This window comes from Catharus ustulatus, chromosome 3, assembly GCF_009819885.2.
Source record: "Catharus ustulatus isolate bCatUst1 chromosome 3, bCatUst1.pri.v2, whole genome shotgun sequence".
NCBI classification, from domain to species: Eukaryota; Metazoa; Chordata; class Aves; order Passeriformes; family Turdidae; genus Catharus; species Catharus ustulatus.
In genome coordinates, this window is record NC_046223.1 from 93,484,283 (window position 1) to 93,498,167 (window position 13,885).

A 13,885-nucleotide genomic window follows, 5' to 3' on the forward strand; every position below is an offset into this window, starting at 1 on the left:
TGAAGTGGATTGGGCAGCAATCCAGCTCTTTTTGTTATAGACAGACATTCATTTTTTTGGACTAGAAACAAATTACTTCCAAATGCTGGAAATGTAAGAAGGCTTTAAAAAAAGAAAAAAAAGGGTTTCAGGTGTTTATAGAACAAATTAGTATAAAATAGTTTTCGAAATGCTAAGCCACATTTAAAATAAATATTTAGTACTTTTAGAAGCTGTGAAAATACAGTGCTAAAATTTTGAAATCACTGATCTTTAGCATGCATAAAATGTATGGTGAGGGCACACTGGTGTCAAATTCCCCTTGCATATTTCTATTGTGCCTCAGATTGCATGCATAAAAAGTAGTATTTTGGGGTGGGTTTTTGCATGATTCATAGTGACTGGCTGTAGGTTTAATGAGATGACTGCCTGTAGCCATCAGAAATTGAACTGATAACTGTTATTTTACAACAGTGTTTGATTCAATTCCTAAAATTGAAAGTCTTGATTATCTAGATGACTCAAAAATAAAGACTTTTCATTGGTCTGAAGATTGTTTCTTGTCCCTTAATAAGCATTACATTAGCACTCTCTCATCCACAGAAAGACAAGCTAGTTCTTCACAATTGTTATTTGTCCTCTTTAGCTTTATGGTGTTTTGCTTGTCTCTCCCACACCTTCCAACTTCCACAACAAATAAAATGGGATTTTCACAAATGCAATCCTAGAAAACTGGCTCATCTCAGAACCCATCCTTGCAAGCCCATCCCATTCTCCCTTCTCAGCACCCTTGCCACAACATGCATTTCTTCCTCAGTTTCTATCTCTTCAGATATCATGTAGTTTTAGAGATGAGGTTGTATGTCTCATAGGGTTTGCATTCCTATAGTTGCTTTAAAGTCCTTTAAAGGGTTGCTATGCTCAGCATGTCCTAGCTTCTCTGGCACTATGGCCAATTGCTGTTTAAAACTTACATCCTGAAAACCAAAGTCTTACCCTCCAAAAATCCAGACTGACAGCTATGGATGGTCCCTAAAGGATGCTAATTCCCAGGCTGTGCCCAGAAATTGCTTGGTGAAGCTCTGTCTGCCCAGGGCAAAGCTGTGCCAAGGATTGTGCAAGAGTTACACACAGTGGATGATTGAATTCCAGTCCTGATGCCATTTCGGTTTTTGGTCATATATATAGCCACAAAAGAGCACAACTTCCTGTGTTTTAGCCACACAAAAGAGAGATTTTTGCTGTCATTCCTAGTGGCATTTGTGGCATTCCACAAATGGCATTCCATAATGGCATCTAAGGATGTCTCTGGAGATGAGATTTCAGAGGTTCTGGTCAGCTCTGAGTGTGCTGCTGATGTCTTTGGGGATTTGAGTTTATATTCTGGACACTAAAAAGGTATGTGGAACAGTGACAGAAATAAAATACAATATTTCAACATGATTTTAAAAGGAATTGTGAAAGCAAAATTACAAAAGTTTGGTCAAGATACAATTATTTTAAGTACTTTTAAAACCTTTTTTTTTTTTCAGAATTTAATTCCTCATTTACTTTACATTCTTTTTTGGAAGGAAATAATTTCTATAAGTGTTGCCGGGCTTGTTTTTAGAAGTTCTCACTATAGTCATATAGAACTTCAATCTGTATATGTCTGCTAGAAGAAAATAAATGGCTTTTAGACATGTTTATTTTTCTGCTTCACGGGAATAACTCCTCTCACCTTTTACCCTAAAGTAGTTTTTCTTGAAGTTTAATAACAACTGTAAAAAAAGGACAGAATCACTACAATGCTTCCCTCTTGGAAATTAGTTTTCATGACCTTTCATTATTTGTGAATGTGTGTATTCTAATTTTTGCCTGAAAAAGAGGACATTGCATGGAACCTGAATTTCAGACCTAAGTAAGGATCAGAGGAGTTTGCCATGGCTGGAATAGACTTGGGAAATAACAAATCTCAGGGTCTCCTGTAGGGAAGTGTATTTTACAGGATGATGCTTCCTTCCTTTTTGGGCAACTCTACAGACAGCTGTGCTGAGGGGGTGGAACTAAAATACAGGCCATGCTTGCATATTTACAGCTCCTCAGAAGGAATTTTATTATCATCTGGCAAACAATGGAGAGAGACTTACTTCCTATTCGGAGATGTATCTAGTGGCTTTAAACAAGATCTTAGGGTGTTTTCTAAGGTAAATTAAACTGCAGAAAATCTGTAGAGAACTCTGACCAGAAGTCTGGAGTTCTGAACTCACTCCAAATGAGTGTTGGGTGGATCTTTGTAGCTTGGGAGAGCAAGTGAGCATTTGCATAAGTGGAATACGTTGAAGATGACTCTTCAGTTAAGACAGAAACCAAAGCTGATGTAATACTTGAAGCATGAAAATAATTTTTTCTTTCTGTGCTATGCAGAAGCAACACAGAAACAGTCTCCTGAGTCAAATAATTTATAATTTATCTTTTTTTTTTCCTTTTGAAATATTGCTCTATGAGTTGAAACAACCAGGCACCCATAAATAAATTTTTTTATAATGTTTAAACATAAATGAATGGTAATGTTATAATTTTGCCAGCTTGCATGTTTGCCTGTTTACTTTTTTCTTTGTTGCTTAGTGCAAATGATATGTGGTAAGATTGCCAGAGGCAAATGATGTGATTTGCTTATCGGAGTCCATTCAAATGCAAAAAGTAAACACTTACAGAAAGAATTTTTTTTTTCTCTAATCAACGTTCATAGCAGTTAAAGTTTGCTTGCACTAAGAGTTGCAACAATAGGAAATAATTTTTAACTTGATGGAGTATTTTTTCCTCTAAAGAATAAACCAAGTAAACAAAATAAAAGTAGACTTGGCAGAACAATATAACATGCATTTATAGCAAAATATAAGATGCTAAGTTGAATGTCCTTTTAAACAAAAGAAGTATTCTGGCTTTAGTGCTGGCAGATACACTGTATAGACAATTACAAATGTCTTTTTATAAAAGGGAACTTCCATCAGAATAGGAGAAAAATATTTTCAAGACATTTTATATTTCGTGACACCCCACCTCAATGCTACCACTTAATTAGTCCATGTATTTGAAGGGGAGGCAGTGTAACATGCTAAGGTACTGTAATGTGATGAACATTGTAAAGTTGTTCCAATTATAATGGAACAGTAGAAGAAGAGAAACTATCACACTTTTTAAGATAGGTTTATTGTATTATGATGAAAATTGTGATGAAAATTTTATTTGAAATAAAAATTCTCTCTGTCTAGGGTGGCCAAAAATGCCCTATTTCATTGCATCTTCTTTGCCCATGTTACTGTAATTATTATTACTGTATAATCCCATCCTGGAATTCTACTCAAGACACTGTTTTTTGCACAAAATATAAAGTGCTACTTCCTTGAAATTTTACAGATGAATGACTAAAACATATATTCTATAGCTCTTAAAGGGAAATTGTTCCTTGGTTCTGAATCATTGCAGTAGATTTTCCAACAAGACCATAGTGGTCCCATTTGTTAAGTACATTTGTCTGAGTCTTGAATCAAATAAGGATGTGCACAGCCATTTGCAAGTTCACAGGCTATTTAGTTAGAATGAATTTTAAGGAAAAAAAAAAGCCAATAGAAGTATTTTTTTTCCTTGTTAAAAAATATAAAGGGAATAATCAAATTGCAAGCAAACAGAAATATCTGGTACTTTATGATACTGTCTTGTGTACTGTAATATTGCCATGATTTTTGCTTAACTAATTAGGAAATTAGTTACTCTAGAAAATAATGAATACATTTGGTTTTGGTTTTTGTTTTATGGCATCTGATGGAGTTGTTTTTTAACTCTTGCAATGATTTTCAAAACACAAATACTAGTTAAGGAAAGAAAAGGAAAAAAAAAAGAAAGCAGCAGGATAACTGTTGTAAATATTTTGTAAAATGTCCATCTGAAGCCCCTCAACCTCTGGTAATTAGAAGCCATACTGGGGAGATTGACAGGGTAAATTACCAGTTAATGTTTACACAACAAAACATATGCCCAGTACAATATCCTACACTGATGTTACTGAAACCAGAGTCCGGAAATGTACAGTGGAAACAAGACGTGGTACTTTTCTTGTGCCAACATAAACAGCAATTACAGCACAGTGTGAGAGAAGTCATAAGAAATACTACTGCATATCAGTAGTTCAACAAAGTCAGCACTTTTGTGTAATTGCAGGGGAAAAGGGCTGAAAAACATTACAGATCTCAGCAAGAAATGGCCCTTTATACTTTTAAACTGATCCTTGATAAAACAATGCCGGGGTCATGAGAAGGCTACTCTGCCAATTTTGCTTCACTGTGGGATCCATTGACATCTGGCTGAGCTGCGGAAGCTGGAAAACTTCTTTAATATTCTCTTGACAGTAAAGTGGACATGTGGAAAACATTCTAATCTGTTAATCTTTGGTGCTCCTGAAGAAAATGGACATTTGGCTTTATACTTTGTGATGATAAATATTGTCTCCAGTCTAGCTGTAAATAAGTTAAAAGCATTTGAATGGAGGATGCAGTTCCTATTTTCCATATATGGGAGAAGATGGATGTGCACTTGTGCAATCCAGAAGATGTAACAAATGCCAGGAGTTTTTTTTTCTAAGGTTAGTGTGCCATACATCTTGGAAATCCACTTTTCTTTATGCTGAGTGTGGTTTGTCAATGAATATTGGTGAGCAGACTTTCTGAACTTCCATATATCCTACATACTAAAGTAGAATGAAGTATTGTTTCATTCAGGGGGTTCTGAAAATAGTTAAGAGAGATTTGAAATAGTAGTTAAGTCTGAATAAAAAGTACAGGTTTTATTTAACAGCATTAACTGTACAAATTATTTTTGACTGACTCTAAATCTACTATGGAGTGATAATGAAGGATGGAGATACATATCTGTTCAGCTTGAGTAGGATGCACAATTGTTCATTTCTGTTGTGAGATTTATCTTCAGAAATGAGAAGATGAATCTCTCGCATTAGAAAATAACTGCTATAAAAATATATTATGTATTCCAGGTACAAAGGATCTGTTATGTGTATTAATATAAAATGCTAAATATACTATGGATTATGTAAAGACCAAACTAGGATTCAAAATTCTACATATCGTTATAGTACATTCTAAAATAATCTGAAAAAATGTGACAATGAATGGAGGCTCAGGCTGAATTGAAGTCAGATGGCATTTAAAATCTTTAGATGCTCTGATACTGATATACAATAATGTGGAATGAAAATAGTTCTGCTCTACTTTCCCTGTGTTTTCATAAATGCAGTCATTGCTGCAAATTTATTTTAAAACAATAGATGTTTTCTGCCATCCATCTCTTTTGTTTGCTCACATTGATACAAGGTAGTGTCCACTGCCACTTAGTGCATTAGGCTGCAAGTGTTCTGGTTATAAGTGAGAGAAATTACACCTACAGGAACAATTTGGTCACTCAGACTAAGCTGAAAAATGACTCAACACAAATTGGTCTTTCAGTAACTAGAAGGGTTGGGAGTTGGGATAAGCTAGTGAGGACAAAAAAAAAACGATCAAAAGAATTTGTACTTTCTTTCTAAGGTACACATACAGTAAAAGGGGTACATAAGATAGATTAACTTCATTATGTGGTTCCTGAATGTAGGAAAAAAGGGATCTTTTCAAATACTGGCATGCTTGGGTCAGATTTGCCATTTTCATTGATAGATTCAGATGTTCCACATTTGCCATGTCCACTTCAAATTCTAGGCCTTTCAAATCAATGCCTTTCCCTGATTCTTCATAGTAGTCCTCTGCCCTTTAGAGAATTGTGGCTCACAGACAAGTGCATTATCTGCAGCCTGCATCTCAAACATTGATTTTTAGCTGTTCTGTCCTTCATTCAACTCATTCTCAGCTGATGTCCCATATTATGATAATTCAACCATTTTGTTTTAGTGGGTATGTGTCTACTCAGCTTATCCTCTGTGAGCTATCCATGGAAGTAAATGGATTTTTTTTTCTTTCTTCATTAGACGTTAACAGTCAGCAGCTCCAAACATTCTTTGTTCAGTCCCAGCTAAATCTTCCTCTCCCAAAGGTACCATCAGTAAGTTTACCATGGAGTCAAGTAATCATTTCTCTCCCCTGTCCATTCAAAGCCCTCTGTTTATTTTCCAGTTTATTTTTATTCACGTACAGTGGCATGTAGCATATGAGAAAAACCTTGTTACCTGATGATATGTAAGGCACAGCTGTTTGCACCTCTGGACTAGACAGTTCTATCCCAGCCTACCCCAAAGCTCCCCTTTGCCTTTTCTGTCTAGCTCCTCCTTTCCCTCCAGATCCTAAGAATATTATCTTCTCTGCCCTCCCTATTTCATTAGTCATCTGGCTGTGTCCAAGCTTTTGTCTATAGAACATGTACCTCACATTTATAGATCAGGTTATTCCATCATGTAGTAAGCAGATAAATTGTTAAACCATCACAGGTTTGCTTGAGAGCAGAACTGCTGAAGAGCATCCGGGGCAGTAGCTACTTACTGTGAGTCTGAGCAGCATCTGGCAATGCCCTGACTTGCCTGGGGAGGGAAGGAAGGGAGACTGGAAAGTCGCTTACTGTTTTGATGATCATTGCATCTTCATGGGTTCCAACAAGACCTTGGCACGCCTCCTGCTCCCCCTGCAGCTTTGTGGTCCTTAGCAAAGCAGAGCTTGAGTTGAGCACAGCCCCATACCAGCAAACCCTAGTGTTTTTAAATAAAAGAGTGCACATATTCCTAAAAGGAGCACAATAACCCTGCATAGGAAATAAGAATAGTGATTTGTGAACATCTGCTTCATTAATTGTGTTATGGCATAGGATTTTTATTAGCATTCCAAAATCTCAAAATCAGTCTCACGTTGAATGGAATTGATTCCCCCTAAACATCTATGAATGTTTTCTGAAGAACCAGATCTGCAACACAGACCTCACTGCTTAGGCTTTTTGTGCAGGTGATGCATTGACAGTAAGAGACACAGATTTTCCAACTCAGTCTCAGGGAAATTGTTTCACAATTCTTTGTTGAGGTTAAGAAAAAATCATGGTCAGCTGCTGCTTTCTTGACCCTTGGACATTTTAAACTCCCAGGCTGACCGGTTCCTGACAATAATGTGGAAATAAGGTGGAACTTCCCCAAGCTTGTAACTAAGTCCAGACTGGGATCTCTTAAGATCAGTATCCCTACTGTGCCAAACTTGAGAGTACAAGCAAAGGTACAAAAATATCTCCAAGAAACTCATGTAAAACTTATTGAATATTAACATAACAAAGTGTTTTTCTTCCCTAAAACTTGTTCCCGGAAGTGACCAAGCCTATTTTTCACTAAAACTTTCAAAACAATCCAGTCTGAGGTGGAGACAAGGTATGGAAAATATAAGTTCCAGCAGTTAAAGGTTGACAAAGTGATAAACAACTGAAAGTGGGGCCTTATGACGGAAAGTGTTAGGGAACTTTAACTCTAGATGTCATTGCCAGCTTTGCTTATAATAAATGTGTCAGTAGCAATATGAAAAGATGTGTACAATAAGTTAAAGGAATGCAGTATTAACCTATTTTGTGTGGCACGTCTGCCCACAAATTGCTTGCATCTCAATATGTTTTGGAAGAAAAGGATTTTTTTTTCCCTCTGATGAATGTATTAATTTTCAAACGACATGAACTGGGAAATTAGAGATTTTGATGTAACAGTGACACCCTGTGGTCAGTAGGGATGGTTTTAACTTTTGAAAAGCAGTTTTGATAGCTTTTAGCAAAAGCAGAAAAAAAAAGAAGCAGGAAGGAAATGCAGGTAACTTTCAGGGATTTACACAGAGAGATGTTATTCCATTTTATTGTCTTATTTGTATAAAATTATGCTTTTAATTCCTTAAATACCAAAATAATATTTATTTGCATACATGTATTTTGTTGAAATACAGGAGAATAGCAAGCTTTGATTTTAGACAGCTTAGCAATGTAAATTAGGGAAGGGTTTTTGTAGCCACTGAACCTTGCAAAGCATTCCTGGTGTAGGTATTTCTCTTTCTTTGGTTACCTGCCTGTCTCTGCAGGAAAGGGTGTTTCTGCCAGTGGCATACCATGTAGTAGTGGGCAGCAAACTGATGCCAGAGAGACACAGTAATATGGCAGAACCATATTACAATTCCAAGAGGGCCAGCTAGGCACTGACCAGGCTGCAGGATTAAATAGCATTAGTCTTGCACTGCTTTTTGTGTGAGCTGCCTTTGACCTGACATGCCTTGCTTGTTCCTCCCTGCCTTCTCCCTTCATTGGACAAATGCTGAACTAATGCAGCAGCCATTCTTTGCCATATCTACATGCACCTATCTTTAAGATATTGGGCACTGAGTTTCACAGTGCTGTGACTCCTTGACTTTGTGGCACCAATCTTTCCCTGTTTAATGCATAACTTGTATCCTTGATACTATGCTTGCAAAATCTCATAGTTTAGAAGAAACCTAATCTATGATAGACCTGATTTATAGCTTCTGATTTATACCACATACTTTCTGGAGTTACTGATGCTGACCTTGCCATTTTTAAGAGAGAAACAAAGTTAAACTTCTGCCAGACAAACCAGGTTTAAAGATCAGTAAGGAAGGAGACTGACTGTCCCAACAAGAAGTTATGGGGAGCTAGTAAAGCAAACTGAGAAACATGAAGCATTTATTATCCACTGGCAATAATGGTTTCCTGTTAAAATTGGCTGTTTGACAAAGGTGATGAATTTAATTCCTTGCTTTCTCATTGGGGAATTAGGAAGTTAACATGGGACAGGAGCAAAAAGTCCTCTGCCTTCTCTAGAGAGTAAGCTAAAGCTAGCCAAAGCTAAAGTTTGGAAGGTGTTCAGGAACCACTGTCAGGAATTTTGTGATTATCAAAAAATATTGAAGTACTATAGCTGTCCTGGAAACCAAACCATTGTTCACCCCCAAATATGTCCATATGTAAGCAGCTCAGTAAATGCTCATCTAGGACATATCCTATGAAATAGCTGCAGTACAACTTCACATGAATGTCAGCACAATTTGGTGTCTGTCAGGAAATGACAGTGAGACTATGGACTTTTTAAACGTCATATTGACAGTGAATTTTTTGCAAGCTTGAATTGCTAAAAGGATTGAAAGTCATTATCTCCTCTGAAAGTCTGGCAAATATGGAAGATGTGATGAAGGAAAAGACCTTGTTTTACATATTTTGTCAATTTTTGGGTTTTACTTTAGAGCTTCCTGTGCTTTTAATGGCTGCAAAAGCAAAACAGTTTCATAGCTGCTCAAATGTGTAGAAGAGTTATTTATTAGGTGCTATTTCAGACTCTGTGCTTGGACAGGCGGGCTGGAATATCAACCTCCAAATTAGTTAGTAGCACTGCTGAGGGATGTTTTCCAACATCTGTTTTTAGCACTGTTAGATTGGAGCTTAGAGTATGGAATATTTAGGGATTTTTTTTTTAATGGGGCTGCACTGAAGATGATTCTGCACTTGAGTCAGCAAACACATTATAACTGTCTGTACAACATGCAAGAACAGACAGATGCAGCTGACCCTTTTGCTGAAATAGTAGTATACTGCAGTAGATATCCTATGAAAAGCATTGTGAAGAGAACTTTAAAAGGCATTATCTTAAAGGAGAGATGCCTGCTCACTACGTATTATGATCACTGATTTGAAGAACTGTCAGATTTGGAAGTCAGGGTGACTGTATTATATATGCCATGCTTGGACCTTGTCTACCACTGGCTTAATGTTCAAATAGCAAATACATCCTGATAGAGATACAATTTTAGAGACTTCATGTTTATGCATGGTTTCTGGGAAGTAATGGATTAAGTGTCCTGTACTAGGTTAAAGCCATCCCTCCAAGGATGCTACTAATATAAAGGTGCTATTAGACCTTCTCTTGTTTTTTTATTATTTAGCCAAAATAGTCAATAATTTAAAAGACAGAGCAGATCAATTATCACTGTCCATCATGTGGAAATTACTGCTCCCACTTCTTAGCCAGCAGAAGGCATCAGGGTTATATATGCTTTTGCATCTACTCTAAGATGAATTGTCTGAGCTTACTCCAACTTCCAGTGAGGTTACTTCGAATAACTCAGACAAGGCTGCCTGAGAATACCAGGGTATGGTTAGACAAAGATAGGTGTTTAATGTTACCTTCAAGTCGCTGTGATACCCTGTATCCACCCATATAGTCACCAACACTTTCAGCAAACAATTATAAGCAGCCTGTATCCCACTGCTGCGAGATTTGTGCTGCAAATTCAGAATTATGGTGGCATCACTAGTGTTTGTACAAGGATATCAAGAATTAATATGTATGTATATTCAACGCCTTTAGAAAACATGCCGTTTTAATGCTGGAGGAAATTGTTCTTGATTTGCTTACAGTGAGTGCCCTGTGAAGGACTGGAGCAGGCTGCTGATGTTTTGGGCTGGTTTTTACCAAATATTGTTTATTTGATATGTTTTCCCCATTGGTGCAAAAGGACAAGAGTTTATTGAGATAATTTTCTGGGATTAGAAATTGACTGTTTATAGGCTACTAAAACTGTTTCTGAGTCTGCTGATATTAACAGCAGATGTACCTCACTACATTATTTGCCTATAGTTCTATCACCATGTGAAAGTTACTGAAAATGAGTATGTGAAGAAGAAAGCTCTAGCAGTTATGACATAACCTTACAGATTGGGAAAACCTCCATGAAAGACCTCCATTTCATATTTTCCTTTTGTTTCCATGGAAACAATAATTTCTGATGGAAATCCTAAAATCAGACCGAGAGAGCAGGCATAGTAGTGAGATCATGCTTGTATCAACCTGTACATCCACATGTTAGACACCCTTTTCTGCAGATCTTACCATACCCTAAATCCTTCCAATAAGAAGCCTTACGTGTGTCTCTGCATGGGCACTTGCAAGCTGAAAGCTGCTGCTGTGGAGCTTGGAGCAATGACTTCTAGAGTAGATGTATGAATCTTGGCAGGTAGTGCAAAAGGAGACAACATTTCCAGCTGTCATAAATGCATATCATCTGTGTACTGGACACAGATGTATCATATAACACATTTTCTGACTGGTGGCTTACACAAACAAAGAGTGTAACAAGTGGCTGAAATATGAAATGTGCAGTTTGGTGATGCACTCCGTAAGTCACAGATTGCTGTACTGTAAAGTGCAGTATCTCATTTTAGAGACTGTCATTGTGTGAGCAATATTAAATAACACTCTCTTGCCTGTCACAGTTATGCACCTTGACTCCTTTGAAGTCTTTATTACAGGCTTTGAGCAGCTACCTTGATCAAGATAATATTCCCTGTCCAAGAATAGGACCTGGGACAACACTTCCTTCTTTATTACTGCTCTCCAGAGATGTTGGAAGTTCGAAGACCCTGTAAGGCCAATGATAATACTACAGAATGCACTGTTAAAACTAGAAGCAAATACAAAAAAAACCCCTGCATTAGGGTAATTTATTTCAGAACTAAAAAAACCCCCAGCTAATAGGTATATTTGGAAAGGGGACTTAGCCAACTGCAACATGCAGGATGTATCATTTTCCTGCCTTGCCAGCTAGTTGTGTACATGTCTAGTTTCAGTTTCATTTTAATATCAAATCATAGAAGAAGGTGCAAAAACTCACTGAATATATCAGTGGAAGTCACTGGTTCAGTTTTTTTGTCTCCTCCCTTATCAGTCTCTTATGGAAGACTTTATCACATAGGAAATGTAATATTATCTCCTGGGTGGAGTTGATAACTGGTTTATTACCTTTTATCATGAATTTGCTGAGTGGATCAGAAGAGAGAAGACATTTGAATGCAGCAGGAAAAAATAAAAAGCAAACAATTATGAATTTACCACAGCTGAGTGTTTTTTCAAGTCTAGTTTAAATGAGAAAGCTTAACACTGTGCACCAAGTATTCTCTTAAAAATATTCCAACCTCAGAATCTATATATATCTATGAAGAACTTCCATTGATTGTTTTTTTGCATGAAAGCTTTTCATACTGGATGCAGGTTATTTAAAAACACCAGGTTGAAAGATAAAGAGAGAAAAGACTTATACCTCTGTCTACAAAACAGCAATCATCTTATCTGCCAAAATCACATGTAATGGACCATTAGTTTCTTTTTTCCATATCCTGTGTTTGAAAAGTCTTACCTTATAAAGATGTCAGGACTAAAGCCATTATAAGGAATTTCCTCCAAGGAACACATCCATTTGTGGAGATATGTGTATTTTATGCATGGTAACTAATACATATGGCCTGCCATTTATGAAAATTTATAAATAATACTCTGTGCTGGTGCTTCATTTTTGTGTTGTTGTTTTCCAGATGGGAGTTGCTGTTGTGGATTCATCTGTTGCAGGGCTTGGTGGTTGTCCCTATGCAAAAGGTGCTACTGGAAATGTAGCCACAGAGGATGTGATATACATGCTGAATGGTCTGGGGATCAACACAGTAAGATATTCTTACTTTCTACTTAAGACTTTAAGGACAAAAATATATTTTTCAAGGAAACGTACGATACATAGATCACAATAACTCGTGTTGTTCAAAAAAATATTCAGGACCCGTAGTAGTTTTTGCAAACTAAATGCTTTAATGCTTGACATATAACAGAAATGATTCTGTCATCATTAGAAATTTAGACTAGAAATGGTTTGTGTATTTAACATGATTTGAATAATCCCCTTTTTCCTACCTGGAGCTATGAGGAACTTAGTAGTAGCTACTTTGATTCATTGCTCTGTCTCAGTAACTACAAAAAATTCAGTACTGTAGACGTTGCTCCAGAAGGCTGATCATCTCAACAGTGGAAAGACTGAGCAGGCCTCAGCTTCTGTCACAGTTTTGGATTTGGTTCATAGTGCTTATTAATTTATTTTCAATTTTTCTGACTTCAAAGTTGAAAAAAATTGTAGTGTTTGACACCCAAGCACAGGACATTATTATTTCTCAGGTATCCACTTAATATATTTCAGAATTGCACAGAACCTGTTACTGGCTAGGAGGCTTCACAGTCGTTTTTATTACCAGTTCTGTTCTTGAAGCAGAGGGCAGAGCAGCTTATAAGCCCTGAGCTGTGCTTTAATGAACTTAACCAGTGAGCATCCACACCTCAAGAGTACACATTTAGTATCCTGGCTTGGCTGGCATGTTAATTATTCTGTATTCCTAGGACTCAGTTACTGCCTTCTTCAGTAAATGTGCTCCTTGGTCTTCCTGTTGATCCCTGTTTTTCTGGATATGTGGCATAATGAGTTTGTGCTAACTTGGGTATTGCAGTAACTTTATGTTTAATTTACACATAGACTTGGAGAGTCAGGTTCAAAGGAGAACATAAAAAGAACTGCCAAAAATACAAAGTGTTTGGTGTGCATTTTAACTACCACAGAAAGAAATCTAAATGCCTGATATCTGAAATAGGAAGATTTCAATCACTGAGGAGCTCGTTGGAACTTATGACTTGTTTGTAGGCTGCAGTTCCGTGTGTTGTACCTGCCAGTGGAGTTCCTTGAAATGAAAGGATTACAGAACTTGTTTCTAAATTGCACATTCCCTGGGCACTGTTAAAGCATATTCAGTGCCTTACAGAGTTCACTGTAAGCATTTATCCGCTCTCATTTGCTTTTTAGGGAATTCACGGTAGATTCAGATACATGTTTAGAAAACCTTCAATCACAAGTGTCCACTGTACAAGTGGACTCTGGTTTGAACCATTTGTACACACTTTGGGATAGCTTTTCTTCATGAAGAAGATGTTTATTCTTTTGAAACAACAAAATTCTTTGAAATAAGGAGGAGAAATCATGCATTTTGCTTTACATTGCTGTGTACCTTAGGCTTTCAATATGGTCTTTCCTTGGGCAAA

General features: G+C 36.9%; 1 protein-coding gene across 4 annotated transcripts in view; it reads left to right on the forward strand.

The window, feature by feature from the left end:
- Positions 1-13,885, forward strand: part of HMGCLL1 (3-hydroxymethyl-3-methylglutaryl-CoA lyase like 1) — an 82,009-nt gene that overhangs the window by 60,412 nt on the left and 7,712 nt on the right. For all 4 annotated transcript variants that reach the window (XM_033055898.1, XM_033055901.1, XM_033055900.2 and 1 more), the window contains exon 8: positions 12,346-12,471. In XM_033055898.1, coding sequence (XP_032911789.1) covers positions 12,346-12,471 — 126 coding nt within the window. The remainder of the gene's footprint in view (positions 1-12,345; positions 12,472-13,885) is intronic.